The sequence below is a fragment of the Epinephelus fuscoguttatus genome, linkage group LG20, assembly GCF_011397635.1.
Source record: "Epinephelus fuscoguttatus linkage group LG20, E.fuscoguttatus.final_Chr_v1".
NCBI lineage: Eukaryota > Metazoa > Chordata > Actinopteri > Perciformes > Serranidae > Epinephelus > Epinephelus fuscoguttatus.
In genome coordinates, this window is record NC_064771.1 from 18,753,447 (window position 1) to 18,779,181 (window position 25,735).

The 25,735-nt window shown below is 38.7% G+C and overlaps 1 protein-coding gene across 1 annotated transcript; it reads left to right on the plus strand.

Moving 5' to 3' along the window:
* Positions 1–7,919: 7,919 nt before the first annotated feature.
* Positions 7,920–25,719, plus strand: adprh (ADP-ribosylarginine hydrolase). Its single transcript, XM_049563699.1, has 8 exons — positions 7,920–8,279; positions 14,234–14,348; positions 14,449–14,557; positions 14,926–15,024; positions 18,436–18,541; positions 19,913–20,179; positions 20,376–20,590; positions 25,039–25,719. The coding sequence occupies exons 1-8, from the start codon at positions 8,272–8,274 to the stop codon at positions 25,185–25,187; spliced, it is 1,068 nt and encodes a 355-aa protein (XP_049419656.1). The 5' UTR covers positions 7,920–8,271; the 3' UTR covers positions 25,188–25,719.
* Positions 25,720–25,735: the final 16 nt, after the last annotated feature.

Genomic DNA, 25,735 nt, shown 5'->3' on the forward strand with positions numbered 1-25,735 from the left:
CTCACAATGCAGCAAGGTCCCTCAGCGACAACAATAGTGATATAATGACAAAGGCTGAAACTGTAGGCACGACCACAATGCGCCCAGGCATATCTGCACATGGACCATTTGTTCTTATTTCACCATTGTGCGGCTCTGCAGCTCTGCTCACCATCAGCCTTTATGGCCCCTGACAACTCATGTGACAAATAACCTCCAGGCCGCCTCTCTCCTGATACCCCAGCTCCCACCAACAATCTCCACTTTCTCTTAGATGATAATCGTCTGGTGGCAAAGACGGACTGTGTGCATCAGCCATGGGGAATCGCTGTCTGGCATCGGGATCCACCACCTGCCAGCGTCAATCACCAAGTCTGTTTCAAGGCCACTGTTTGTGTATTACAGTGAAACCATGCCACCCTGTGGAGGGAATAGCTTCAGAAAGCATCAGAATGAAGAGCACATCACAGGTTTTGCTACATCTACAGCTGGATCTAGGATCCAAAACTTGATTTTAATGTGGTGTAATGCTTTATTGATCCCCGGAGGAGAATTCTCTCTTTGCTTTTCTCACACCACCTTTAGGTCAGAGCACTGGGTCAGATGAAAAACAGCAGTGTCTCGCTCAAGGACATGTTAGCAGGATGGATGCTTGCTGACAGTGCAGCTTGGAGCCGAGACCTCTGGTGGAACCGGGGTCTTGGTACTCACATCATCAACCTGCTGCACAAACTGCGATCCAGATGGGATAGTTTAAATTTCTGTGTCAAACATGCAAAGATCACATCTGGCTCCCAGGGGAATATAAAGCAGGTGCTGTGTTCCTCTGCAGTGGGTACAAGCTGCACTATGCGTGAAATCAGACATGTAGTTTTCAGTTAAATAAGTCAGTTATTCTAGCTTGAATACAACCAATTGTGTTTTCTATTTTTTATCTCTTTATTTTAAAGCTTTATATTTTGCTTTATACATAAGTGAGATACTTTAATCAACAGTATGGATTTTCTTCATCAACTTGAAATGCAGGGAAACTAATTCACACACACAAGGCAGCTGAGTGGGTTTGATCGTTCACAACATCCTAGTGTCAGGTCCTCTTGTTTTGCAATACGTAAGCACCGGTAAACCAGGCCGAATTCCTTCTGCACCCTACTTGTGGCTCTGACCTAGTCTGTGTAATGATGGGCAAAGGGGCGAGGCCTGTTGTACTCGGATTTTTGTGTCAGTGGGTCAATGATGCCTCTTGTATTTCACGCCATTATACTTTGGCCAAAGGTTGTTTAATCACACAGAACAGTGTTTTAAATTTAAATTTGTAGACTTGGTTTAAAGTACTAAATGGACATACAGAGATTTTACATGAATATTTTGTTGCCTTTTTTCCCCTCTGGTGGGCGTGGTTTTTACTGTATGGTGTGTTGCGCTCTGTCTCTATAGCCTGTTCACCATTTTTGGGAAAACATATTCCCCTTCTTGCAGAGAATTAGTTGAGATGATACCACACGAACTAGCATCTGGTTAGCTTAGCTTTGGTTTTTGTACAGATTAAACAAACAGGATTTAACATGTCAATTAATGAGCTTTAGAGGTCTGAAAAGTGGATTGTGTTATCGTTGAACCGAGCCACGTTAGTGATTTCCTTCTGATTTCAGCCTTAATGCTAAGCTAAGCTAACAGGCTGCTGGTTGTAGATTAATCTTCAGCGTACAGACATGCAAGTAGTGTCAGTCTAATTTAACTCTGTGCGAGAAGCTTACTTTCCAAAACCTCAAACTTCTAGACATTTGTCATACATTACTGTTGAGATGTCTATGAGATAATATGTTTGTATCATAAAAGTATTTGTTGACTATTTGAAGTGGATGTATGATGCATGACTGAGGTTGTAATACCTATTCTGTCTACAAAACATATTCCATGTAAAGGTTTCAGAGGCATGTTTAAAATCCTGTAATGCTCTGAAAGTTTCAAAAAATGTTGCACCTGTTTTAAATACAAACAGAGTTTGGATTCTGACAGCAATGACAGTGAACCAGCAATTCAATTTCTATTTATTTATTTGTTTATTGTTGTTTTTGTCATAGTTTGTCAATGACATTAACACCAATGGAGAGTTTTTAAGGATAATTAACAGAACTAACTAAATGAAAGTGATACCCACCCAGACCTTAGACTCTCAACGAGGGCGAGGAAAACTCCCGTTATAAGGCCAAAAAAAAGGAAGAAACCTCAGGAGGGCCCACTATGGCAAGCTGTTTTAACATTTAATTGCTAGACTGGATTTTCATTACTGATATCTGCAACATAATTTTGCCTAGTCAAAACTCTTATTCAAGATATCTGTAATTAGATTTTGCCTAGTCAAAACTCTAATTACAGATATCTGAAATTCAGATTTGACTAGTAAGATTCAAACTATTTTTACTAATTGTGGATATCTGTAATTCCATTTTGAGATATCTACAATATCTATAATGTAATTGTAGATATCTACAATGACAAACCCCATACACATGAATGGCAAAAATAGTTTGAATCTTACTAGTCAAAACTGAATTACAGATATCTGTAACTGTAGTTTTGACTAGTCAGAATGACGTTATAGATATCTTCAATTAAAATTCACCCCACAATGACATTACTACTTATTACTACTACTACTACTACTATTACTACTACTATTACTACTAAAATGACGTTGTTGATATCTATAATGGTAATTCCGGGTAGTCAAACTTAGCGATTAAATGTTAAAACGGCTTACCATAGGCCTACTCAAAGAGAGATCCCCCTCTGGGACAATCAGCAGATGGGTGCCACTGTCTCTTTGTCCCCAGCAGTCTTTGTTGTTGGTGTCTCCTCTTAACGTTTACGTTTTTTGGTGTTTTCCTCATCTCCATCCTCCTGCCTTGACCTCTTTCTTGGTCTTCTTGGCTGTAGGTCCTCTTCCTTGTCCACTTGCTTGTCCTCCTCATTATCAGTCTGTTCCGCGGCACCTGCATCTTTGGTTGCATCAACATTGCCACTGCTGTCAGCAAGATCTTGGCCAGTTGTTACAGTAACAGTGTCCGAGTTGCTGTCTGCAAACTCATCACACTGTCTTGCTTTCTTGCTGCTTCTCTCGTCCTCTGCTCTGTTGCTCTTTTGTAACCTTTTCCTGGATGGACCAGGCACAGGGTCTTCCTCAGCATCCAGGCTAATGGAAAAGTTCATAAACACAAATAACTAGCAGCGTCTGGCAAGGATAATAAACAGGAATAAAAACAGTAAAATGATGAAAAAATAAAATACATACATACATTTATATTTATATATATATATATATATATATATATATATATATATATATATATATACAGTACAGGCCAAAAGTTTGGACACACCTTCTCATTCAATGCGTTTTCTTTATTTTCATGACTACTTACATTGTAGATTCTCACTGAAGGCATCAAAACTATGAATGAACACATGTGGAGTTATGTACTTAACAAAAAAAGGTGAAATAACTGAAAACATGTTTTATATTCTAGTTTCTTCAAAATAGCCACCCTTTGCTCTGATTACTGCTTTGCACACTCTTGGCATTCTCTCCATGAGCTTCAAGAGGTAGTCACCTGAAATGGTTTCCACTTCACAGGTGTGCCTTATCAGGGTTAATTAGTGGAATTTCTTGCTTTATCAATGGGGTTGGGACCATCAGCTGTGTTGTGCAGAAGTCAGGTTAATACACAGCCGACAGCCCTATTGGACAAGTGTTAAAATTCATATTATGGCAAGAACCAATCAGCTAACTAAAGAAAAACGAGTGGCCATCATTACTTTAAGAAATGAAGGTCAGTCAGTCCGGAAAATTGCAAAAACTTTAAATGTGTCCCCAAGTGGAGTCGCAAAAACCATCAAGCGCTACAACGAAACTGGCACACGTAGGGACCGACCCAGGAAAGGAAGACCAAGAGTCCCCTCTGCTTCTGAGGATAAGTTCATCCGAGTCACCAGCCTCAGAAATCGCAAGTTAACAGCAGCTCAGATCAGAGACCAGATGAATGCCACACAGAGTTCTAGCAGCAGACCCATCTCTAGAACAACTGTTAAGAGGAGACTTAGCTATTAAGGCCTTCATGGTCAAATAGCTGCTAGGAAACCACTGCTAAGGAGAGGCAACAAGCAGAAGAGATTTGTTTGGGCCAAGAAACACAAGGAATGGACATTAGACCAGTGGAAATCTGTGCTTTGGTCTGATGAGTCCAAATTTGAGATCTTTGGTTCCAACCGCCGTGTCTTTGTGAGACGCAGAAAAGGTGAATGGATGGATTCCACATGCCTGGTTCCCACTGTGAAGCATGGAGGAGGAGGTGTGATGGTGTGGGGGTGTTTTGCTGGTGACACTGTTGGGGATTTATTCAAAACTGAAGGCACACTGAACCAGCATGGCTACCACAGCATCCTGCAGCGACATGCCATCCCATCCGGTTTGTGTTTAGTTGGACGATCATTTATTTTTCAACAGGACAATGACCCCAAACACACCTCCAGGCTGTGTAAGGGCTATTTGACCAAGAAGGAGAGTGATGGAGTGCTGCGGCAGATGACCTGGCCTCCACAGTCACCGGACCTGAACCCAGTTGAGATGGTTTGGGGTGAACTGGACCGCAGAGTGAAGGCAAAGGGGCCAACAAGTGCTAAACACCTCTGGGAACTCCTTCAAGACTGTTGGAAAACCATTTCAGGTGACTACCTCTTGAAGCTCATGGAGAGAATGCCAAGAGTGTGCAAAGCAGTAATCAGAGCAAAGGGTGGCTATTTTGAAGAAACTAGAATATAAAACATGTTTTCAGTTATTTCACCTTTTTTTGTTAAGTACATAACTCCACATGTGTTCATTCATAGTTTTGATGCCTTCAGTGAGAATCTACAATGTAAGTAGTCATGAAAATAAAGAAAACGCATTGAATGAGAAGGTGTGTCCAAACTTTTGGCCTGTACTGTATATATATATATACATATATATATCCATTTTTCCACTTTTCCATCATATATATATATATATATATATATATATATATATATATATGTATGTATGTATTTTACTTTTTCATCATTTTACTGTTTTTATTCCTGTTTATTATCCTTGCCAGACGCTGCTAGTTATTTGTGTTTATGAACTTTTCCATTAGCCTGGAAATCCAGACCCAAATCTAGAAAGATTTAGGATCTGGCTATGAATAATGCAAATGGCCTAACTCGAGGGGCAACACCAAGCATGCATTTGAAAATATCACTGCACGCAATTGGATAACACTACGACCAATCAGAACAGTACAGGGGTGACGTATCCAGAGCTTAGCTACCAGCAGAGCTAACTGGTAGATTAGACTCTTGCCATATCCTGTTTGCAAAACAGCAAAAACATCCTTCTTGCAAAGGAAAGATTCGAGCGCCGTCTTCTGTTCCTCTTTTAGAGAAAAAGCCAAGTCTAACTCGTTCATTGTAGCGGCCAAAGCCATTTCAAACAACTGGTGTTCATCTGTAGCCATCTTGCAATGTTTACTGACTGACTCTGGACTTCGTCGACGCAGCGCTGTCGTCATCTGTTTAGCTCGCCTCTTGCCCGCCTATATCAGATACACCAATGTCATTGGTGCAGATCGGCTACAAGGGCATGGGTAATGAGCATCATTACTGATTGCCAGAGTGACTCGCTGAGCAAATTCAAATTGTGCTCTCGCGAGAACTCTGGATTTCCAGGGTACTTTTCCATCATTTTATTGCGGTTAATTCTTACAGCTTGGCTTTTGTATGGACTACACAGACAAGGTACAAAATGTTAATTAGTGAGCTTTGGAGAAGCTGCTAGTCAGATTTTTTTTTAACCTTTGGACTGTGGCAGGCTAGCTATTTCCCCATTGTTTACAGCCCTTATGCTAAGATAAGCTAATTCATGCTCTGGCTCCAGCTACATACTTACCGTGCACACGAGAGTGGTATTGATCTTGACAAGTGAATATAAGGCTGTTACCCATAATGTTGAATTATTTCTTTAACAGGGTTTGGGTAATCGTGTCAAACTGACAGTTGCTTGATAGTACTTTTTGAAACTGAACATCCTCTGTTGGATGAAAGTTTTATGTTGAACATCATGAATTAACTTCAATGAACTGATCTTGACTGGGTGTAGAGGTGACAGTTCAGGCGGGGGAGAGCGGAGGAGGGACTCAGGCTGTTTTATCTGCCTGGATTATCCATCCATCCACAGAGTTCAACATCTGGTCAGAGAGACAGCAGAGATAGAGTTACTCACTGCTGACAGCAAGAGAGGCACACAGACAGAGAGGGGTGGAGTAGATTTATTTATGTAGCAAGGGTTTTTAAAAAGAAGAATTCTTGGTTTATGACTAAATATCTATAAAAATAAAAAGATTTCCCATCAGCCTCAGTTATACTTTGTGTTAAGTGCTAATTGGCGGTTGAGCACCGCCAATTCATGTCCAATAAAATTTCTTGTTTTTGCCACTGACAGGCTCAGATTGTTGCTGTGAATGTCTGACACTACAGAAAAGATCCCTGCAGAGATAGACCTGATTGTAAGAGAGTAAGATCCTGTTTGTTTGACCAGAAACAGCCCCAAAATCGCTATCCCCAAACCCACCAGACTCCATTTAAATTAACAGTAATTTTAGTGTGTATAGAACCAGCGTATTTACACATCTAACTGGGTGAAATACGGGTTTATCTCAACCAAACCAGAGTTGATGATTTTTGAAATAGTAGTAAAGACACACAAGATGGATATTGTGAGTTTTATTTTGCTTCTGTCAACTTTGAATGAGGTGTGTTTTATGATGATAAAATTACAGTTTTTGTAGATGGAGTCTGGTCTGACAATGGCAATTTTGGGGTAAAACAAACACAAAAAGGATCTTACTCTTAAACAAAGACGTCCATTAGCTGTAGTGATCCTTTCCATAATGTTGTCAGACAAGTAGTATAATATTTTGAGCCTGCTAAGCCTCATTTCTATCAAGCAGTACGATACAGTGCAGTTCAGTTCGGTACACTTTTTTTAGACTAATTCAACCAGGTAATGTGAACTGCATATATTCTAATCCTCGCTCTGAGAAAAAAAAAAATAAAAAAGCATCACAGAGTGTCGGGCTAAGGCAACACTAAACCCCTGAGCCTGCCTTAGAAGGACGAAATGCACAAACCTGCTATTTTTAAATATCCCGTGGAAAGAGACTCTCACTGCAGCCTGTTCTATTTTGTTCTGAGAATGTTGGCGTGTAACCTCGTTCTGTGGACGATAAACTAGGTGCAGACTTCCATCTGTGTCACCGGTAATGAAAAGTGAGTACAGTGAGTGCTGGAGAGGGCAGTGAGTGACAACATCCCCGCCCACATTTAAGAGTACTGTTTACAATGGAAACGCTAGGGTCTAGGTACCGTGTCTGAAGGGTTACTGTTGGTTTCAAAGGTACCATACCCAAAGTGTTTGGTGGAAACAGGGCTTTAGTGACCAGAACAAGCATTCTTAGTAGATGTACATTGAAGGTGCACAATTGCCCCACATGACCACATTGCAGGCTGTTTCGCCCGCCGTCTGCAGCAGTCTTGCTCAGTACTGGACCAGTTTCAAAACTTGTTGTCTCCATTAGTCACTTAGACACAACAACATGGGAAAGTAGGGTCCAGGTTGAGAAATACCAAAGTTGCCCTTTAAGTACTAAACACCACACTTTTTTTTTCTTTTTTTTTTTGGGCTACATTATCCATCCACATTGTTATTTTGTCAGTACCCTTGAATAAAAAAATACACTTGGAACGAGCATGAGTGAGTACTAGGTAAAAAAAAAAAATTCAGCAACAAAAAATTAGTCACGGTTTTTCAAATGAGTCATGCACTGTGCACTAAAAGCACGAGGTTAATAGCACACAGTTAATGTTACTCTTTGTGGTGCAGCTGTTTTGAGTGGTCCGTCAACGATTGTCCTGCAGTTAGAGGGGCGATTTGCAGTGTGTTTTATTGTGTCTCCGTCTTGCCAGCTGGAAAGCAGCCATCTAGAATTGCGTTGCAGCTGCGTCTTTTTTTAGCCTCCGCGTTTTCAGCCGCTCGGGTTGGGAAAGTAGCGTGCAGTAAGTTTAGTGAATGAACACTGGTGTTTGCTGCAGGCCTCTCTGAGCTGAGACTGGAAACAGACCAGCAGTGTGTGTGCAGCGCTTCAGTTTACAGCCCCGGTGTCAACTTCTGCGTGTGACCGCCTGGTGAAGCTTGGTTTCGGGGAACGACACGCTGCGATGGACCGGTGAGACTTGCAGTGCACTGAGGGAGGAGTTCATGTAGCAAGTGCAACATTTTACCTTAATTACTCTAAAATAAAGTCCGAGAGTAACGTCATGTTTAAGATGATGGCTTGTTAATATGTCGATGTTTTAATTTAGGGTAACGTGACATGACAGGTCAGAGCATGTTCAGATGGCTTTCATTTTAGGAATAACAACTTAAAATGCTCTATAGGCATATTATTACTTTTCTTTCCTTGTCGCCCTGAGCCCGAACATTCATCACAACTGCAAGTATGAAGTCTGGTTACTGAAGAGCAGACCTGGAGGACAGGGGCGTAAATATGAACAGTGCAGTCCTGGGGCCTGTGGGGTTGGGGTGGAGGGGGCCACAGAGAGAGTGGACCCTCCAACAATGTGTTGGGCGGAGAACAGGCCCTTGCAAGTGATTCAGATTCACCGCCTTGGAAATACACATGTGTTTAACACTTTCCTGCCATATTATTATTCAAAGTTGCCAGCCACTGCCAGCATTTTGATTATATTCACTAATCTTTCAAGACCCACAGAATAATTTGTTCTATTAATATGTGAACAGTATGTACATGAAACTAAGGAAGAGACCCTCTGTTTTTAAACACACAAAAACATTTTATTCTGTCTTATTCCATTCTTTTTTTTATCAACATTGAATTTATGTATTTTCATAAAACAAAAACCATTTCAGACAAAAAGCTGAGGAAAATGCATTTTTGTCAAAGACAGTCATTTTATGTTTAAAATCAATTTCACATTTACATTTTTTGTTTTTTTTGTCATTTCCTTACGTCAGTTTGAAACATATAAATTAAAAATGATAATTATGCTAATAATTTGCTTTATATGCCCTCAAAAAAGCAAACCTATCTCCATCATGTTTTTTTTTTTTAAATTGTCAGTCGTAATTTGCATTAACATGACATGCTTATTCTGCAGTAATTATAAAAAATATAAATAAACTACAAAAAGGTTTAATTGATTAGTTGATTAATCAATTTAATCAATAATATATTATTTTATTTGGAATTTTTTGAAATGTACTGATATAAAGTAATAATTTCTGGGTAATATATATGTTGATGTTGTCCAGTGTCTACATTTTGATCATGTGACAAGATGAGACGATATACAGTCGGGGTGGGCGATATGGCCATAAAATAATATCACAATATTTTGTGTATTTTGCCAATAACCATAGTCTTGACGATATGACAATTTAGTAATAATAATTTACTATAACATTTAAGAAAATAGAATTGCAACAAGACAAATCATGGTTTTACAGTTTGCCTCCAAATATTCAGTAAAAGCTAAACAAAAACGATCTCTCATTTCTTTAGTTTGTAAACAACAACAGTAACTCCGAGTGAGATTCAGATTCTGTATACAATATTAATAGTTCATAAAAGAAGATCTAACACAAATTACACAATTAAACAGCTCCCAATACAAAAAAGTACCCTGGGATCTATATATATGAATCAACAGGCAATTTCCTTCTCTTTTAGCAAAATCTTAAATGATTGAGTTGTTTTTTTTTCCACCTGGACCTTAATGCTCTGCCATTTCTCCTCTAATCATCACGCTGTAACCTGTGACAGGTTATTATGATACCAGAACTTTCACACATTCAAATATATGTAGTTATTTGTCGAGACGTGAGCGTCACATAGGTTTACATTACCAAAGGTTTATGACAAAATGACTTTGTGACACCGACTCCTGTGTGCGCACGGAGAGAGAGGAAAGAGAGAGAGGCGCTGTGCTGCTGCCAGAGGAGCCGCTGAATGAGTTCTGTCTGAGCAGTAACTCACTGAAAGAGCCTGATAAGTCCGGGGCTGTTCATAAAACATTCAGGACGCCACTGTTTATTCCACACAGCTGCTCCTCTTTTTGAAACCACCGCAGAGTCGGTAATAATTTTGCTTTCAGCCATGCTTGTTGTTCCATGGGCAACAGTATGGTGTCAATATGCCAACAAGTCGAAATATTGAAATTGAAATATTGCCCATCAAAATAATGTACACTGGGGCCTGTCATAACTACCTTAGGCCACTGGTGGAGGAGGTATTCAGATCCTTTACTTAAGTAAAAGTACTAACACAACACCATAAAAATACTCTGTTACAAGTCCTGCATCAAAAATGTTACTTACCTAAAAGTATGCAAATACATCAGGAAAATGTATTCAAATATTAAAAGTAAAATTATTGAAGGCAGAGAATTTTAAATCAGTTTAATAGATTAATTTAGGCTAATTAAAATAATTAAAAAGAAAAGCAGTAAGTCTCATTCTTGAGAAGCTGCAACCATGAAATGTTTTTGCATGAAAAATGACAATTATCCAAACACTTGCCCATGAATTTTCTTGTCAACTGACTAATCGTTTCAGCTGCACTTGTAGATTTTCATAACATTCCTGTGCAAAAATCTTCATTTGTAAAGTGGCTAGTAACTAAAGCTGTCAAATAATTGTAGTGCAGTAAAAAGTACATGAAATGAAAACATTCCTGTAATTTGTACTTTAGTACTGCACTTGAGTAAATGTACGTAGTTACATTTTACCACTGCTGAAAAGCCAAAGGTTTTATTTTATTTGAAATATTTTAAAATGATCTCCATTTATAAAAAGGCTCTTGGCAAAATCTGTGTGTTAGATATGGATCTTTTTCCACTGTGAGACATTTCCAAAATTACTTTACATTACAGTGGCAGCTAAATCCCCATTACCACACAGTGTTACGAGCATTATTTAAAGATAATACAAGTAGTGTAAGTGTTTTTTGTTTTGTTTTGTTTTTAATTAAATCGGGGGAAAAAAAGATTCAAATGTGGGAAACAGCTTGAGTTGAAATTACTGTGAGACAGAAGGTAAATGATCTCATGAAGCAGCCTCTCCTCAGTGTGAATTCCTTTTTATGGGTGGTAAAAATAGAACTGTTAAAAAGAGCATGCACATTTGTAATTTTCTGGTTTTAGAGTTCCCCCTTGAGTTGGTTAGTTGTGTTATAGTGCAGACTGGCATACATTAGTTAGGCTCCCTCATACATCTCCAGCCTTATTTCCCCACATACTCCATCATGCCCTTTATGTTCCCTTGATGCCGGTTACTTAACCATTCCTCGATTTAATCAGAACTCATGGGGTTGTCGAGCCTTTGCCCAGCAAGCCCAGCTTCTCTTGAATAATCTCTCACTGCACATTAGGAAGGCAAGTTCTGCTGATACAAATCCAAAGCTGAAACACATCTTTTTTTCTGTACATTATGATCTCTCCTAATTTCTTCAGCTGGGAACCCAATCACTGACTGGTTTCACCTCATTGATATGTAGGATACCTCAATCCTGTTTCAGTTATACTGTCTGATCTCTGTTTTTTAAAATGACTAACTTTAACGATGTTCTTTTACCCACATTATTACCCATGTATATGTGTGTGTGAGTGTGTTTATTTTTACATGTAATACTAAGCTTGTCTGCTTTTCATGCCTCCACGCTGGCGACAAGCCCGGTTCTAGGCAGGCATATATGAGGGGGCAGTCATAAATGTGAAGGGGGCATCATGCTCCAGCGAATTTTTGCCATAGGTAGAGCTGACAAATAAAGGTCACTCGCTCACTCACTCACTCACTCACTCACTCACTCACTCACTCATTCACTCACTCACTCACTCACTCGCAGGATGTGGGGACGCTGTGTGAGTGCCCTATAGAAGGTGTCACTGTGGTTTCAAATGTGCTCGCCGCTTGTTTTGTTGTTGATAACAGTGCTTTCTACATGGAATTGGGTTGTTGTTAGCTGTGTGTCCAACCCCCAACCTGAAGAAATGGACTGCACTTTGTCAGGCCTCTACCCTAAGACCTGTCCAACTTGGGTGTCTCACCTGAAGGCTAAGCTCCTGCTGGTATAGCTCTTAGGGTCACTGAGGCACGCAAACCCCCTGACCACAATAAGGTGGCAATCCCTCAGGGAGGAAAACTGAAAAATAAAACGAACAAAAAATAAAATAAAATTAAGAAAAAATAAAATAAAAATATCCTTCATCCAGGCACAACCAACATCTTAACATTTATCCTAATGGATAGCCATTAGGCATGTAGACATATGAAATAAATTTGAACCTAATAATTACAATAACCTCACTATAGCCAGTATTTACCAAAGCTAGTCTTATAAAATAAACTTCTCAAACTAACAGAACTAACAAACACAACAGCTATAGGCTACAGCAGAACATTTTATACTTTTTGTTTTGTTTTGTTTTTTGTCTTTTTTTTTATTGGTTTTTTTTGGGAGGGGGGTTAGCAATTTAACAGATTTCTCGTCACTCTACTCTCCTTTGAGCTGCTGAAAGCTGCAGGAGTGAAAAGTTAAGCTTTGTAAAATTGCTGTGATTATCGAAAAACAAGGACAACATTTGTCCTCAGTATGTGACATGCAGCAGGCACTCATCTCTCACTGTGCTTGTGTGATTGAAGAAACGTTCGCACTGCTATATTTACTTTTGTTTTTTGTTGTTAACTATATATTAAGTATCTCACAACACGAGACGCTACAACGAGCTGTTTGTCTGTCCATATGGCCGTCCCATTCTTGTGAATGCAGTATCTCAAAAATGCCCTGAGAGAATTTTTTCAAATTTGGCACAAACATCCACTTAGACTCAACAATAGACTGATTAGATCTTGGTGGTCATAGGTCAACAGTCAAGGTCACTGTGACCTCCTCTGTGTAATCATTGTGAATGTGATATCTCAGCAACACCTTGGGAGAATTTTTTTAAATTTGGCACAAACGTCCACTTGGACTGAAGAATGAACTGATTAGATTTTGGTGGTAAAAGGTCAAAGTCACTGTGACCTAGTCTGTCTCATTCTTGTGAAAGCAATATCTCAAAAACATCATGATGCATTTTTTTTCTAATTTAGCACAAATGTACACTTGAACTCGACAATAAACTGATTAAATTTTGGTGGTCAAAGGTCAAGGTCACTGTGACCTTGCATCTGTCTCATTCTCGTGAAAGTGATATCTCAAGAACACCTTGGTGCACTTTTTTCAAATGTGGCACAAACGTCCACGTGGACTCAAGAATGAACTGATTAGATTTTGGTGGTCAAAGGTCATGGACACTGGTTTTGGCCATAACTCAATAATTCATACGCTAATAACAACACAATTTTACACAAATGTCTATTAGGATAAAATGATGGAGTGATGACATTATACATCCAAAAGTTCAAAGATTGCACTGTGATATCATAATGTTCCGCAAAAACACTTTTTTCTGGCCATTACTCAATTTCAAAACTCAGGAACAGAAGGGGAGACATTTGGTCAGATACTGAACTGGTGACTCTTTTCACCTCGAAACTGGTGATTATTAAGATCTTCTGTGTTGCCAGGGGAGGATGTGTGTGAAGCATCCATGTTTTCGCAGACATGGATGTAAACTTGACTGGTTTTTACTGACTTTAAGAGGGTGAATAGACTCTGGGTGTTGTGTACTTTGTTGGTTACTGTTTCCGAGGATACTCGCCAGCCAGATTGAAAGTAAAAGCCAACCTCAGATTCACTCTTGTTTGGCATTTGGCCTTGCTCTATTTGCATCGTTTTGGCACTGTGTCCCTAGGATGCCTGCTGCTTGTTGCCTGGCACCTGCCTTATGAAGCCCTGACCTCACCTGAGTGCTGTAGGGGCACACGGCCATAAACATCCAGAACACAGAAAATAAGATGAAAAAAAGCAAATACAGGCAGAAAAGAGGCAGAGTTTTTCAGAAAAATATACTGCCACACACTTCTAGTGGGTTAGTAGTGATGACCTACAGGGATTACTTCTGTATGAGTCCAAACCTTGTTTTTCAAGACAATCCTGCATAGTCTATCTTTAAAAAAGTGAAGTTAACAGAGTGGTCATAGCCTCTTTTGTCCCAGCAGATCTGCTACAGTGGAGCACTATAAGGCAGCCATGTTGCTGAGTGGTGTCGGTGATGCTCTGGGATACAGGAACCAGCTGTGGGAGTACAACGAGTCAGGACCAGCTATCCATCAGGTCAACATGAAAAGATGTGCTGAGTTTGTGATGAAGTTAAAACACTGCTAAAGGTGTATTTAACCTAAGATGTCTGCCCTTGTCTTTTCTGTCCTTGCAGGAGCTGAAGGAGCTTGGTGGTCTCAAGAACATCAAGGCCGAGCTCCCTGACTGGCCAGTGAGCGATGACACAGTTCTGCATCTGGCAACGGCTGAAGGACTGGCAACTGGTGAGGTCAAAATGACACACTCAAGCCATCTGCTTTCTCTTCTGCCCCTCCTTTGCTCGTTTTGTTTCAAACAAGGAGTTTATTGGATTGATCTGATTGTCGGCGTCGTTCTGATGAGGCCTCATCAGGCCATGCGCCACACCCTCCTCCTCATAACTAAAGGTTAAATCTAATTTTCCAGCCTCGCCTTGATTTGGTGCTCTATTACAGCTTGGCAGAAGTGGAAGGAAAATGGTAGAAATTCAACTTGACCTTTACTGTGATAAGACAAACAACCAGCCTTGTTAACAGGTCCCTTACATCTTTAAAAAGTTAATAAGGACAGCGTCTGCAGTTTGAACAAGTTAGCTCTGTGTTTTCTCTCATAGGGAAGACGGGGGAGGAGCTCATGCATGAGGTGGCAGCTCGATATGTGGAGGGGATGAAAGACATGGACGGGAGGAAACCAGGGCCTTCAAGCATTCTGGGTGAGATGAAGTCTTTATTTTTAAACTGCTGTACAGTTGTCATCCTCCTCTGAAATATAATGGAACTAGATGGCACTGAGCTTGTGCTGCTCAAAGTGCACAATAAAAACAAACTGGAAAACTCAACAGTAATTTCTCTTTCCATAAATCCTTACCCGCTTACTCAAGATAATCCACAGACCTGTGTGTGAGCAGTTTCATGTAGGAACTGTGACTTTAAATTTTCCACAGGTGTGAAAGTGAGCGTGAATGGTTGTCTGTCTCTGTGTCAGCCCTGTGATAGTCTGGTGACCTGTCCCATGCCAGCTGGGATAGGCTCCAGCCCCCCTGAGACTCCTATGAATGAATAAATGAATAATAATGTTGGGACGGCTGAGGCTCAGGAGGTAGAGCAGGCAACTAATTGGAAGATCAGTGGTTCAATCAGCGGCTCCTCTTGCCCAATTTACCTTGGGCAGTATCTTGCATTACTTGGGCAAGATACTGAACCCCAGATTGCTCCCAATGGCTGTGCCATTGATGTGTGAATGTGTGTGTGTGTGAATGGGTGAATACGAGTCATTGTGCTTTGAGTAGTTGAAAGACTCAAAAGGCATTATATATGTGTAGGTCCATTTACCAATAATTATAATAATAATAATATTGAAATTGAAACACCACTGAATTGATGGCATTGAAATATTTTACTTAGAAAGGTCTGTATCTGAATTTATTTGCTGTGAATTAAAATATGAAATTTCTTGATTTGCAATTTCAAAAGCAGAATTTGAATATATTTTTTCAGTGTTCACAAATTTAAATCCACAAATCCAGGTTTTCGAATTTAAAAAAACAAAAAATGTTTTTACTAGAATTTTTGGACCTGAATTTGACATCACATTTAAGCAACCTGGATCCACAACCACACACGTCACGCTGTCCAGGCACCGCTGCGATACGAGTTAATCTGAGAGACAGTGGAGCACAAAGGCTCCGGAGAAGAAGCCGAGTTAGTGACATCCAGAATGGCCGGGTTAGCTAGATGCAGTAATAGGATACAAGAGAGAGAGAGAGAGAGAGAGAGAGAGAGCGAGAGAAGGAGAGAAGGGGCCCGGTGTATTATAGGGGGGTCCTCTGGCAGACTAGGCCTAAGTCAGCCTAACTAGGGGCTGGTACAGGGCAAGCCTGCACCAGCCCTAACTATAAGCTTTATCAAAGAGGAAAGTCTTAAGTCTAGTCTTAAATGTGGAGACGGTGTCTGCCTCCCGGACCGTAACAGGAAGATGATTCCACAGGAGAGGAGCCTGATAGCTGAAGGCTCTGACTCCTGATCTACTTTTGGAGACTTTAGGGACCACGAGTAACCCTGCGTTCTCAGAGCGCAGTGTTCTGGTGGGATAATATGGCACTATGAGCTCTTTAAGATATGACGGAGCTTGACCATTTAGAGCTTTATAAGTTAACAGTAGGATTTTAAATTCAATTCTGGATTTTACAGGGAGCCAGTGCAGAGAAGCTAAAACAGGAGAGATATGATCGCGTTTATTAGTTCCTGTTAGTACACGTGCTGCTGCATTCTGAATTAGCTGGAGAGTTTTTAAGGACTTACTAGAGCTACCTGATAATAGAGAATTACAGTAATCCAGCCTTGAGGTAACAAAAGCGTGGACCAATTTTTCTGCATCTTTTCGGGTCAGGATAGGCCTAATTTTCGCAATATTACGCAGATTAAAAAATGCAGTCCGTGAGGTTTGCTTTAAATGAGAATTAAAAGACAAATCTTGATCAAATATTACTCCGAGGTTTCTTACGGTAGTGGCAGGGGCCAGAGCAATGCCATCTAGAGAAACTATGTCATCAGATAAAGAGTCTCTGAGTTGTTTGGGGCCAAGAACAATAACTTCAGTTTTGTCTGAATTTAACATCAGGAAATTGGTGCTCATCCAAGTTTTTATGTCTTTAAGGCAGTTATGGAGTTTAGTTAATTGATTACTTTCTTCTGGCTTCATCGATAAATACAACTGAGTATCATCTGCATAACAATGGAAATTTATAGAGTGATTTCTAATGATGTTACCTAAAGGAAGCATATATAGAATAAACAGGATTGGTCCGAGCACAGAACCTCATGGAACTCCAAAACAAACTTTAGTACGTAAGGATGGTTCATTTAACGCCAACAAATTGAAAACGATCAGATAAATAAGATTTAAACCAGCTTAGTGCTGAACCTTTTAAGCCAATTAAGTGATCCAGTCTCTGCAGTAGAATTTGATGGTCAATTGTGTCAAACGCCGCACTAAGATCTAATAAAACAAGTACAGAGACGAGTCCTTTGTCTGAAGCAATCAGAAGGTCATTTGTAATTTTAACTAGAGCTGTCTCAGTGCTATGATGCACTCTAAATCCTGACTGAAATTCCTCAAATAAATTATTATCCTGGAGAAAATCACACAGCTGGTCTGCGACTACTTTCTCAAGGATCTTTGACATAAAGGGAAGATTAGATATTGGTCTATAGTTGGCTAACACCTCTGGATCCAGGGTGGGCTTTATTAGTAGAGGTTTAAGTACAGCTATCTTAAAAGACTGTGGTACATAGCCTGTTAATAAGGATATATTGATCATATCTAATATATGAGTGTTAACTAAAGGAAAGACCTCCTTAAGTAGCCTAGTTGGGATGGGGTCTAAGAGACACGTTGATGATTTAGATGAAGAAATCACTGCAGTCAATTCTTGAAGAGAAATTGGGGAGAAGCAATCTAAATATATATTAGATTTTACAGCTGTGTTTGAGGTTAGATAGGTACTATCTAAGGGCAGGAGGTCATGAATTTTGCCTCTAATAGTTAGAATTTTGTCATTAAAAAAGCTCATAAAATCATTACTGCTAAGGGCTAAAGGAATACAAGGCTCAATAGAGCTTTGACTCTCAGTCAGCCTGGCTACAGTGCTGAAAAGAAACCTGGGGTTGTTCTTATTGTCTTCTATTAGAGCTGAGTAATAGTTTGCTCTGGCATTGCGGAGGCCCCTCTTATAAGTTTTGAGACTGTCTGTCCAGATTAAACGAGATTCTTCCAGTTTGGTTAATCGCCAATTCCTTTCAAATTTTCGCGATATTTGTTTTAACTTACGGGTTTGACAGTTATACCAAGGAGCGAACTTTCTTTGCTTTTTTAACTTCTTTTTAAGAGGAGCTACAGAGTCGAGCGTTGTTCGTAGCGAGCCTACGGTGCTATCAACAAAATGATCAATTCGGGAGAGGTTAAAGTCGGCACGGGAAACCTCTGTTACTGAAGGTATTGGTATTGAATTTAACGACGAAGTAATCTTTTCCTTAAGTTTGCTTGAATGCCAAGATTATCGTACACATGACTTACCGTGTTGGGACCACGAGCTCATGGGCAATACTCTCATTTGCTCTTTTAGGAGTCTCCCAGCTGAGGCCTGGAGAGGAAGGGGGGTACAGAGTGTCATATAATCCAGAGGGGACAGGCTGTGGAGCAGCCATGAGGTCCATGTGTATTGGCCTCAGGTAAGATGTTTGTCCTGAAAATAAAAACATAATAACTCAGTCTAATCCTTTTGCATTCCAGCCTGAGCCATCCATGGGTTTGGTTATTAATTTTTAATTGTCAATTACCTTGCAGTATTGCTTTCCTGAGGAGGTACAGGGCAACATAATGACAAACTGAGGGCAAAGTAGAGAAAAGGAAATATGTTACAAATTGATTTCGAGCTGAGTGGCACTGTGTTATCAATTCATATCTCTAAATGGCAGATGTTCCAGCAAATCAAGTCACCTCCCTGTTGTGCTAGAACTTATTTTCATTTGTTTCTTGAAATGCATAGGTTTTTGTTGGTAACACACCTGGTGTTTGCAGTAATCTGCAGTGATATTTTATTTATATAGTGCATTAGTTTACAAGTAAACTCAATGTGCTTTGCATGAAAATGCATTTGAAAGACACCCATCCACCCAGAGACAGTCAGGAACTAAGAATCACCCCTCGGACACACACATTTCAGTCAGGTCCACTTTAGTCAAAGAAAACTTTATTCCCATTAGCAGTATTATATTTGTATCATATTTACATTGCTACGTTTTGGGGCCTCTCTGTTTTTCCTAGGCCTACACAGAAAGCCTCTGCCATGGGCCTGCATGGAAAGCCTAAGGCCGAGAGAGCACACCTCTCCGCCCCTCCACGTGCAAACAAGGAAAGCTTGAAGCAGGGAGCGCAAACCTCCCTGCCCCTCCATGTGCCTACAGGGCCAGCATCAATAACAAACAGAAATGACATTGATTAGTCAGACAACATGAAAAGGAGAAGCTGGGGTGGAGGCAGGTTGCAAAGCTTGCAGATGAAGCAGCAACACATTTCTCCTTAAAACAAGTGTTTTTGATCAAGTTTTCAAGTCATCATCTTCACTTTGGATGATGAGGCTCAATAAAGTGAAAAAAAGAAGGTGGGGTGGTGTTAGTAAAAAAGCACTGTGCAGCTTGGTGTGGTTATCTGAGGACACGAAGAACACGTGACATTGAACATTTCACATCTAAATTCACAGTTGAGGCACGAAGCTGCTGCTCTTATCCTAAGTAATTTATAATAAATGCACTGGTGGAATATGTTTACATTCTCCGATCACTGAGCAGAAAATAACAAATAAGAGTTCAGGGTAAAAACATCAACCAGAACCAGAGAGAGACAAGAGACATGGTGTGGAGTCAATTAGAGCATGAAAAGAAGTAATTACTATAAACAGAACTTGTATCCAAATATAATATAATGCAGGAAACATATTTCTCAGCTGTTTAATGGACCTCATTAGGTTTATGCAGAAACCTTCAGGTACATCTCCATAATAATAACTGCTGATAAGGACTTTAATACTTTGTCCCCGCCAGGTATCCAAAGCCTGACCAGCTGTTGTCATTGGTGGCGGTTGCTGTGGAGACAGGCAGAATGACCCATCCTCACCCCACTGGTTTTCTAGGAGCCGTCGCATCGGCCCTTTTTACTGCGTACTCCGTCCAGCGCAGGCCAATCACAACTTGGGGTCTAGGCCTGATTAATGAAGCCTGTCCAATAGCAAAGAACTTTGTTCAGAGTCGAGGCTACGCCGTGGAGGAGACGGAGAGAGACTGGAACTACTTCTGTGACAAGTGGCAGTGGTAAGAGTTGCTGGAGTGAGCCTTTGTTAGGCTGCCATGCTTTATTAAAATTAGGTTTTCAACATGAACGACTTCATATGAACCTATTACGTCTCAAGGTTAAAAGATGTTGACATGGGATTTGTACTGAAATGTCGCAGGTTTGGTTCAATTCAGAAGCACAGAGCTCTTGAAAATGTCTCACCTTTGTTTACAGGTACCTAGATTTGAGGGGACTCTCTCATGGGGTGGGGCCTGTGATTTGGCCCTCCTCTTACGGCCCAGCTGAGAGAGATGAAGTCTACAAGACCTTCAGCCTGTCAGGTTGGGCGGGACGCAGCGGCCACGACGCTCCAATGATAGCACTGGATGCCCTGCTGGGGGCGGGTTCAGACTGGGAGGAACTGATGAGCAGAGCAGGCTTCCATGGAGGTCAGAGATTCAACCAACAAAATGTCTTTTTGGATGGTCTTATCAATCTCATAGGCTGAAGAACAGTATTGCCCCAACTTTAATACTACCAAACCTTTACAGAATCTCAAACATCTCCAGTTTTAGCTTAATGGTTTTGAGTTTTCAATTTAAAACCCACATGTAACCATCCCAGGCCTTTCTAAATGTAACCTTTTAGAATAAAGCCTGGTCTTTCACCTAAACACAGCCTTCTGGTTTAACTTGAATCACAGTAAAAATCATAAATTCATAATTTCTCATCATTTAGCATTTTTCCAAACTCTCCTCTTGGTTTAAAGGGAGATGTTTTTTATCTGAAGTCAGGGAATTCCTGCTAAGACAGGCCATATGTACTGATGGTCTAAACTGTAATTAATCCTCATTTGTCATTGTCTTGAGAACAGAAACAGCTTTGTGGACGCGCTACAAATGAATTGTAAAGGAAACTTCTTTCATACATAAGTTAGTAAGCAGGTAGTCTTTACCACAAAGGCCGACATGAAAAAAAGTCATAGTGTGATATGTCATAAAATTTTATATAAGACATAATACAGTATGTTATTAAAAAGGTCACATGGAGAGTCATAGTACAATATGTTATTAAAAACACCAGTAAGTCATAGTATAGTATGTCATCAAAAATAAAATAAAAAAAAAGTCATTGTATGGTATGTCGTCAGAAATTTCATAAAAAAGTCATAATATAACATGTCGTCAAAAATATCACAAAAAAGTCATAGTATGGTATGTCACCAAAAATATCACCAGTGTCATAGTATAGCATGTCATTCAAAATATCACAAAAAAGTCATAGTATAGCATGTCGTTCAAAATATCACAAAAAAAGTCATAGTATAGCATGTTGTCAAAAATATCACAAAAATGTCATAGTATAGCATGTCGTTCAAAATATCACAAAAAAGTCATAGTATAGCATGTTGTCAAAAATATCACAAAAATGTCATAGTATAGCATGTCGTTCAAAATATCACAAAAAAGTCATATTATAGCATGTCGTTCAAAACTGCATAAAAAGTCATAGTATAGCATGTCGTTCAAAATATCACAAAAAAAGTCATAGTATAGCATGTTGTCAAAAATATCACAAAAATGTCATAGTATAGCATGTCATTCAAAATATCACAAAAAAGTCATATTATAGCATGTTGTTCAAAACTGCATAAAAAGTCATAGTACAGCATGTCGTTCAAAACTGCATAAAAAGTCATAGTATAGCATGTCGTTCAAAATATCACAAAAAAGTCATATTATAGCATGTCGTTCAAAACTGCATAAAAAGTCATAGTATAGCATGTCGTTCAAAATATCACAAAAAAAGTCATAGTATAGCATGTCGTCAAAAATATCACAAAAATGTCATAGTATAGCATGTCATTCAAAATATCACAAAAAAAGTCATAGTATAGCATGTCGTCAAAAATATCACAAAAATGTCATAGTATAAGCATGTCATTCAAAATATCACAAAAAAAGTCATAGTATAGCATGTTGTCAAAAATATCACAAAAAAGTCATAGTATAGCATGTCGTTCAAAACTGCATAAAAAGTCATAGTATAGCATGTCGTTCAAAATATCACAAAAAAAGTCATATTATAGCATGTCGTTCAAAACTGCATAAAAAGTCATAGTATAGCATGTCGTTCAAAATATCACAAAAAAAGTCATAGCATGTCGTTCAAAACTGCATAAAAAGTCATAGTATAGCATGTTGTCAAAAATATCACAAAAAAGTCATATTATAGCATGTCGTTCAAAACTGCATAAAAAGTCATAGTATAGCATGTCGTTCAAAATATCACAAAAAAAGTCATAGTATAGCATGTTGTCAAAAATATCACAAAAAAGTCATATTATAGCATGTCGTTCAAAACTGCATAAAAAGTCATAGTATAGCATGTCGTTCAAAATATCACAAAAAAAGTCATAGTATAGCATGTTGTCAAAAATATCACAAAAAAGTCATAGTATAGCATGTCGTTCAAAACTGCATAAAAAGTCATAGTATAGCATGTCGTTCAAAATATCACAAAAAAGTCATATTATAGCATGTCGTTCAAAACTGCATAAAAAGTCATAGTATAGCATGTCGTTCAAAATATCAAAAAAAGTCATATTATAGCATGTTGTTCAAAACTGCATAAAAAGTCATAGTATAGCATGTCGTTCAAAATTGCATAAAAAGTCATAGTATAGCATGTCGTTCAAAATATCACAAAAAAGTCATATTATAGCATGTCGTTCAAAACTGCATAAAAAGTCATAGTATAGCATGTCGTTCAAAATATCACAAAAAAAGTCATAGTATAGCATGTTGTCAAAAATATCACAAAAAAGTCATAGTATAGCATGTCGTTCAAAATATCACAAAAAAGTCATATTATAGCATGTTGTTCAAAACTGCATAAAAAGTCATAGTATAGCATGTCGTTCAAAATATCACAAAAAAAGTCATATTATAGCATGTTGTTCAAAACTGCATAAAAAGTCATAGTATAGCATGTCGTTCAAAACTGCATAAAAAGTCATAGTATAGCATGTCGTTCAAAACTGCATAAAAAGTCAGTATAGCATGTTGTTCAAAATATCACAAAAAAAGTCATAGTATAGCATGTCGTCAAAAATATCACAAAAATGTCATAGTATAGCATGTCATTCAAAATATCACAAAAAGTCATAGTATAGCATGTCGTTCAAAACTGCATAAAAAGTCATAGTATAGCATGTCGTCAAAAATATCACAAAAATGTCATAGTATAGCATGTCATTCAAAATATCACAAAAAAAGTCATAGTATAGCATGTCGTCAAAAATATCACAAAAATGTCATAGTATAGCATGTCATTCAAAATATCACAAAAAAAGTCATAGTATAGCATGTTGTCAAAAATATCACAAAAATGTCATAGTATAGCATGTCGTTCAAAACTGCATAAAAAGTCATAGTATAGCATGTCGTTCAAAATATCACAAAAAAGTCATATTATAGCATGTCGTTCAAAACTGCATAAAAAGTCATAGTATAGCATGTCGTTCAAAATATCACAAAAATGTCATAGTATAGCATGTCATTCAAAATATCACAAAAAAAGTCATAGTATAGCATGTCGTTCAAAATATCACAAAAAAAGTCATAGTATGGCATGTCGTTCAAAATATCACAAAAAAAGTCATAGTATAGCATGTCGTTCAAAATATCACAAAAAAAGTCATAGTATAGCATGTCGTCAAAAATATCACAAAAATGTCATAGTATAGCATGTCATTCAAAATATCACAAAAAAAGTCATAGTATAGCATGTCGTTCAAAATATCACAAAAAAAGTCATAGTATAGTAGGTTGTCAAAAATGTCACAAAAAAGTCATAGTACAGTATGTTGTTAAAAAAAATTACGAAAATGTCATAGTATAGCATGTGGACAAAAATATCACAAAAAAGTCATAGTATAGTATGTTGTCAAAAATGTCACAAAAAAGTCACAGTATAGTATGTTGTCAAGAATATGAAAAAGTGATAGTATATAGTATGTCGTTCAAAATGGCATGAAAAAGTCATAGTATAGCATGTCTTTCAAAATATCACAAAAAAAGTCATAGTACAGTATGTTGTTAGAAAACATTATGAAAATGTCGTATGGCATGTGTACAAAAATATCACAAAAAAGTCATAGGATAGTATGTCGTTCAAAATTGCATAAAAAAGTCACAGTATAGCATATTGTCAGAATGTCACAAAAAAGTCATAGCACATCGTAAAAAAGTCACAGTATAGTATGTCGTCAAGAATATCACAAAAAAGTCATAGTATGTCATTCAAAATGGCATGAAAAAGTCATAGTAGTGTCAAAAATGTCCAAAAAGTCATAATATGCCATATAAATGCCATAATATAGTAAGTAATAAAAAAAGGTCATAAAAAGTGAGAGCATAGCATGTCATGAAAACTGTACTAAAAAAGTCACTTAGTTGGACAGTCCATCTACAGACGTTTTTTTAAGTATTTGTAATATTTAATAGCTTGTTAGTTGAGATTCAAAGATTCAACTGTTCCGCATTCATCTGTAAATGTTTAACAGATTATTTAGGTTATTTGTAATCATTCATGAACTGAAGTGTATATTCTTAGAATAATTTAGTTGAACTTTTTACTCAACCTCTGAAGCACAGGTCGCTAACCAAAATGTGATATAAAAAGTCACAGCATGTCCTTGAAGTCATACTGTAATGTGTCACAAAAAATGTAATAACAAATGTGTTATAAAGTCATATGGTTTGCCACTGATACATTTTACATCATCTCAACATCCAACAAAAAAACAATTTGTCAGATTTCCTGTTAAACTTCCTAAAGCAAAAATGTGTCACACTGTATGTGAAGTCGTCTGCTTCCTTTTCTTCCTGTCCAGGTGACAGTGACAGCACAGCTGTGATTGCCTGCTGCTGCTGGGGTCTCCTCTACGGCACCCAGGGGGTCCCTGAAGGCAACTACTCCAACCTTGAGTACCGGGACAGACTGGAACGCAGCGCCGAGCAACTCTACACCCTGTCACACTGAGTAGGCCGCCACAGCCTGCTGCACTGACCGAGTGTGTCCCAACTGAGGGGAAACTAGGCCGCACACTCTGACACATTGACGTAGAGCTAGTTGGCGAGCTCGGTAGTACATCGATTTAGGGGCCTGTCACTGAGCCACAAAGTGTGGTGTCATACATGCCTGAAGGGGAAGCAGAGTGGCCCACTAACCCAAAGAGGAGTCATGGCTGCCTTAACAAGGACTGTGTGCTGTATAATGAGGGGTCCCCCTAGTGAGCATTTTAAATTAACATGCAGAATTGCACCACTGAGTGGAACGAATCCGAGCTAATGAGAATGTGAAGAGAATACAAAGTCCCCTGGGAGGTAATTACTTTGTTTTGTCAGCCTGACATAATAGCAAATGCTTATCGAGCTTCAAATTAAATGTGCTCTTGTTATTGTCTAATGAAAAATAAATGTCTGCGTCTCATTATAGCTCTTAGCTTACTACAAAACTGTTAACTGTAATACTCAATTAATAGTACAATAAATAAAACAAACAAACCTTTTAAGTTGAGTTGAAAACTT